The sequence below is a fragment of the Grammomys surdaster genome, unplaced genomic scaffold (assembly GCF_004785775.1).
Source record: "Grammomys surdaster isolate TR1022 unplaced genomic scaffold, NIH_TR_1.0 125621, whole genome shotgun sequence".
NCBI lineage: Eukaryota > Metazoa > Chordata > Mammalia > Rodentia > Muridae > Grammomys > Grammomys surdaster.
Window position 1 is genome coordinate 203,435 of NW_021620462.1, and position 6,000 is coordinate 209,434.

The window sequence follows — 6,000 nt, forward strand, 5'->3', positions numbered from 1 at the left end:
GCATTCATTCATCCAGTCAACAAACATTCACCAGGTACCACCAGGTACCAAGCCTCATCATTAAGACCTGGCTCCTGCCTAGGAGACAAGCCTCCATTAAAAGAGAGAAACAGGCCTAGCAAGATAACTCCACAGGAAGAAGCCTGCTCTGTGCAAGTCTGAGAACTGATTTTGGTCCCCAGAACCATTGGGAAAGGACAGAGATGACTTCCAATAGTTGTTTTGTTTTGTTTTTCCAGATATTCATGTGTGTGCACACACACAATCATCATACACATATACAACAACAATAATAATTTTAAGGAGAGAAGCACAGAGACAATGAGTTATCATGGGACATCTGTAAGACGGTCCCTTTGTAAGACTTGCTTCCCTGAGTCTCTAGGTATGAGAGGATCCTTCCAGTGCTGTACCATTCCCCCAAGCAACATCCCTGCCCAGGGCTCTGAGAGTATGGGAGCAGGTGACAGGGTAGCTGGAGGTGCTCTTACAGGCCTGGTGTGTTGAAAATCCCATTCTTCCCACAGCCTATGGTACCCAGCTGCTCTGCCAGGAGGTAAGGTCAAAGTTCGCCATGGATGGGGCAGGAGGTGGGGGTTGGGGGAGAGTTGCCCTCTACACACCCACGTATACAGCCCTCATGCTTTACCAAGCATTTTCTGGAGAAGATTGCCACTGTGGCTTTGCAAACGCTAGCTTACTCACTTATGCTACCTATTAGTATATGTCTCCTCTCGTTACTTTGTTACAATGCTGGAATGCTGGGAATGAATCCCAAAGCCTTGTGCATCCTCGGCAAGCACTAGGCCACTGAACTACACCCATCACCATTTTCTTTTCTTTTCAAATCAAGTCACTAAATGCCTTTTACTCACAGATAGAACTCCAGCTTTTACACTAAACTTACAGGTAAAGTGCTCTACATATAGGTTGGAAAATTAGGGCCCTGGGTATTAACTGAGAAGAACTGAACTCAGAAACATAATGGAATCCATAGCTCAGAGGAGGATAAAGAGTCTCACCCTACACTGAGCTGAGAGATGGCACCCAGCCTAGCACAAAAGAAGTACTCAAGGGCACAGGTCTAAGAAACTAATTTGTAATGAATGAACAGGTGAGCCAAACTGTGCAGGCCAGCAAATGGAACTGGGCCTTTCCCCACCCCATGATCCGCAGGCATCCAGTCCAAGGGTGGCTGGCTCCCCAGTTCTGAGTACCAATACTCAGGAACTTCAGTGATCACATGCTCAACCTCCCCGGACCACTGACTTAAAAGATAAAACCCAGGGTTGGGTCAGCCTTCAAGAGAAGGCTAAGGAAGCGAGGCTCTCTGGGCAGTTTCTCTGCCTCTCAATGAGCTAGGAAGGGGGATCTCAGGCAAGTTCTGGGCCTGGAGCCTATAGTATCTTAGGGAAACGCCTCACCCAACCCCAACACCCAAACAGGGCCCATGTTCCTGGCCGCACCAAGCCCTCCACAGGCCGATAGTAGGCAGCTGTGGTGAAGATGATCATATACAAGCAGTAGATGAGGAAGTTGAAGTAGAAGATCCGCTTGACAAATCTGTCCCACTTGTCCTGTAGGAGTCGGTTCAAGGGCTCCACGAGAAGCATGTCATGGCGGTTCTATGGGAGTAGAGAGAAGCAAGGCTCACTCCTGCACCAGCACCTACCTGGATAGCCATACCAGTCTGTGGCACTCCTCACTCCTACATAGCCCACACAGTCAAGGAAGAATATCCCCCTCAGCATGCAAGCAACCAAGAGTCACCAGAGGTCTGAGGCATTGTACAGCCAGGGTCTTGGGTTGGACCCTGCTCTGCTGTGGTTCCTGACTGACCACGCTCATAACTTCAGTGTCTCCATGAGTACACTGACTGGTGACAAACTGGGCAGGCCCTAAATCAGTGGTTCTCAACCTGGGGGGGTTGAACAACCCTTTCACAGGGGTTGCCTAAACTCTCAGTAAGCACAGATATCTACATAGCAATTCATAACAATAGCAAAAGTACAGTTATTTAGTAGCAATAAAAATAATTTATATGGGGGTGGGGGGTCACCACAACATGTGGGACTGTATTAACTGGTCCTAGCACTAGGAAGGTTGAGAACCACTACCCTAAGGGCTCACTTAAGGACTTCAGTGTTTACCAACAATCTAATATCATTATTTCAAACAATTGGCTCACTTCACGCCCAGACAAGATGACTCTTGGGAAGCCGGGGTTGCCTTTACATTCTTCATATCTTGTGTTTGCAGCCCCAGGTCAGGCAGAGATGGAAAGTACCTATACATGACATGTGACGGAACCTAAAAGGCCTGGCCTTGGAGCAGGAGGATGGTGCCAAATACTGTCATTTGAAATAGCCTTTAGGCAAAAGTCTCATATTCAAAGACTTGAAGGCTCATGGAGCTGAGGATGTATAACAGACGTATGTGTATACGTACAGGCAGCTTCTCCTAGCCTCTCTCTCTCTCATACTTAAGCTCTACACAGAGACACTTTTGTGTGACTCCTGATACACTTTGGGGGATGGGAAGCTCCTCACTCCCTCAAGGGTCTCTAAAGAGACATTAACTACAGGGATGATCTATTATTTGGAGTAAATTGGTCATCTCTGACTTCCACCAGTATATCATCAGCTCGAGCTGAATGGCCCATCAGAAAGCATTGGGGACATGAATTTGTTGATGGCTGTCCCTGAGCTTTTTCTCCTCCAGGTTAAATTCCTCAGTCTAGGATGAGGCCATTCTCTATTCAGACCAGCCCTTTAAGAACTCAGAGGCCAGATTCAACATGGCAGCCTAGGTGGGGCTGACAGAGCAAAATAGGCCAGGCCTCACCTTCCTTGGACTCTGGTCCTATAAATACAACTTCATCCAGTGAGGCACTATGGCAGCCCCTCCCTGCCTCTGACAGAGACTTCAGCTCCCGAGTCCACTTCAGGAGCTTGGAGTATGACTTTAGGAAGAGAGGACAGGTGAGGTGGCCTTATAGACTACTCAGTAAGTATTGCTGAGCCTTCACTTAGAGCCAGAAATAGTAAGCAAAATGCCATCCTGGGTACACAGAAGTAAACTCTAGATAAAGTAGACAAAATGAAACACCTACCAGTGAGTGGAAAAGTAATGCAGAAAGGCATGCTATGAAGATCAGAGCATGGCACCAGCCCGGAGCCATGAGAGAGAAAAAAAAAATCAAGCAGCTTGACCCTATCAGAATGAAATCCTTTTATAAGTAAAAGATGCTGTATGTAAATTAAAAGGCAAAAGACAGACAGGGAGGAAAACTACACTGTGGCACAAGCAATAGAGAGAAGACTGGTTCATTTGGAAGCCAAGTGTGTCTATATCAGGAGAAGCCAACACACAGTCCTGTAAACCTGTGGAGACCCACCAAAGAAGTACAAAAGGCCAGTAAATGCATAACGCTGTTTCTCCTCACTGCCGGGTGTGGTGACCCATGGCTTACAGTCCTAGCATTTTAGAGTGAGGAGGATCAGGAGTCCAAGGCTGGCCTGGGCTACGGAACAAGCCCCTGTCTCAAAAAAACAAGAGAAATACATTGAGTGTGCTTTTCGATTTGGAATAGTTTCACGTATCTTCGATGGGAAAATCCTCAGGCTTGCGTCAATGGCCTGCAGTGTGATGAGCAACTGCAGATGGCGTGACTGTCCTGTGAATGAATACTGGGTGACAGCTTTTAAATGAGACAGACACCTGCGTGCTACTATAAAGCGAACTACAACACATGACAGTGAGTGAAAGCAACTGCTTATCCTACAGTGTGTACAGCGTGATCCTGCTTACATAATGAAAAGACCCCGTGAGGCTTTTTACATGGCATAAAGAGAGCTGTCCTTCTCCTGTACTTCTGGGATGTTCTCACGTTTATGAGCTAATGGCTGTCATTCATTTGCTAAGGAAAACACAAGAGAAAGGAGGTGGACTAGTTCTACAGGACCAGGGCTCCTGGCAGCAGGTTTTCGTGTGAGAGGCCAGATGGAGCTGAAGTGAGGGCAGGGTCGGGCTGGGTACACAGGTCCCGGCCCTGGCCACTCACAGGGGTCTCACTGCTGCTGTAGGCGATCACCTCCAGAACTGAGTTCTTCTCACAGGTGTCAATACAGGACAGGTCATAGAGGGAGGAGTGCACGGGCCCATAGGCCCATTCGGTGAACTTCCTGGACAGGTGCCGGCACTCCGGTTCATGGATCTCCCTCTGGAGAACGTAGGCCAAGACCTGTGGCAGATAGGAGATCCTGCCATGGATGGCTTCCCCAGACATGCTCTGAGCTCTTATGATAAACGCACTCAGCTTCCCAGCTCCATCACTCAGACACCCAGGCCAAGCCCCAGCAGCTTCCCCACTATCAAGATCCACAGAGCAGCCTCTGACCTCAGCCACACCCACATCAGAAGCATCACTCCAGGTCCCCCAGATTTGGAGTCCTTCTGTGAAGGACAATGGAGTTTTCTAGAAAACTTCAAGCCAGAAAGAAATAATCAAAATCTAAGGAATAAGCCAATCATGATGGTTCATGCCTGTAATCTCAGTATTCAGAAGGCTGGGACAGGAGGATTGCTGCAACTTTGAGGCCAGGCTAGTAAATTACAGCCACAGTGTAAAATACACACAGAGAGAGAAAGGGGGAAGGGAGAGACAAAGGGAAAAGTAAAATTGAAGAAATACAATGAAAGCCATAGGTAGGTTCCTATAGGGCTTAAATGGGCAGGTAGTTTCCCAGTATCTCTACTACTGAGAAAGCCACTCATCTCCAGTTCAAGCAGCCCAAACACATCATCAGCCTGTCCTGCTGATATTATCCAAAGGATCTTGCTTTGTCTGGGGTCTGGTATACTCCAAGCTTCCCCCTTAGGACCTTCCCTGTCATTCCAAAAATCTTGCTCACCCTGGTAGAGCACTAACAGCCTCTTTTTTCCTCAACCTAGCTACACACACATACACACACCTTGAATCCCTGTGACAAAGTTGGAAACTAGAAACTGCCATGTTGACCTTCATGGTTTCTGCTCACAGCTCCTCTGGCTCACATTAACAGCCTCATTAGCTGGTAGAATTAGAGTCCTGCACACCCAGCCCTCTATCCAGCCACCCTCCCTGCCTGGTATCCACAGCCAGGCCAAAGCCCCAACCTACCCCGATCTTCCCACTGCTAGCAGCCAGAGCCAGTGGTGTGAGTCCCTTCTTGTTGGTGAGTTCTTCTAGCTTCAGCGTGGGGTGGAGTTTGGCCCCCAGGATCAGGATCTCATTATACATGTTTGTCACAAACTTGGTGTTGTCGGCTGTGTTATCTGCCACCTCCACCAGGGCATGCAACACTGTGTTGCCCACCGAGTCCTGGGCACTGATGTCTGCTGGCTGCCAGGAGTTCTGCAGCAGGAACTTCACAATGGCCAGCTGGTTGGTGCACGCAGCCAGGGACAGGGGCAGCTCACCTGCAGCCAACACAGGATCCCCAGTGGAGCCCCACCAATGAGGCTAGTCCCTGAATGATTGGGCCTCTAGCTCCCTTATGTCTACTACATGGCCTCCCTACCAAAGTAGAAGCCAGGCCTCCCTTTGGTTTTCTTGAAGAAGTCCCCGTTAGCAGCGGCCTGGACATCTGCTCCATTCTCCACCAAGAGGGTCACCAGTGCCATGTTCCGCCTTTCAATGGCAATGTGCAGTGCTGTCTGGCCTACAGAGGGAGGCACACTGTTGGCCTTGTGGTCACAGTCCTGTGGGGGCCCAAAAAGATGTGCCCAGGGAAGGGACCTGGGCAGGTAACAACTGCTTCTGGAAGAAGCACCCAGAAAATGCCTATACAACATCTCACTGTGAGAAGCCAGGGTCTATAAATTAGGCCAGGACAGTCTTGAAGCAGCAACAAAACAGAACAGAAAATACCAAGCTGCAAAAGAAAGGAAGCAATGGGAAGGAAGAGGGAAGGAAGAGGGAAGGAGGAGGAAAGGAGGGAAGGAGGGAAGGAGGGAAGG

General features: G+C 48.9%; 1 protein-coding gene across 5 annotated transcripts in view; it reads right to left on the reverse strand.

The window, feature by feature from the left end:
- Trpv1 (transient receptor potential cation channel subfamily V member 1) overlaps nucleotides 1-6,000 on the reverse strand; it is a 30,781-nt gene that overhangs the window by 14,578 nt on the left and 10,203 nt on the right. For all 5 annotated transcript variants that reach the window (XM_028787277.1, XM_028787275.1, XM_028787276.1 and 2 more), the window contains 4 exons: nucleotides 5,562-5,702; nucleotides 5,162-5,460; nucleotides 4,064-4,243; nucleotides 1,467-1,625 (listed from right to left, as the gene is read on the reverse strand). In XM_028787277.1, coding sequence (XP_028643110.1) covers nucleotides 1,467-1,625; nucleotides 4,064-4,243; nucleotides 5,162-5,460; nucleotides 5,562-5,702 — 779 coding nt within the window. The remainder of the gene's footprint in view (nucleotides 1-1,466; nucleotides 1,626-4,063; nucleotides 4,244-5,161; nucleotides 5,461-5,561; nucleotides 5,703-6,000) is intronic.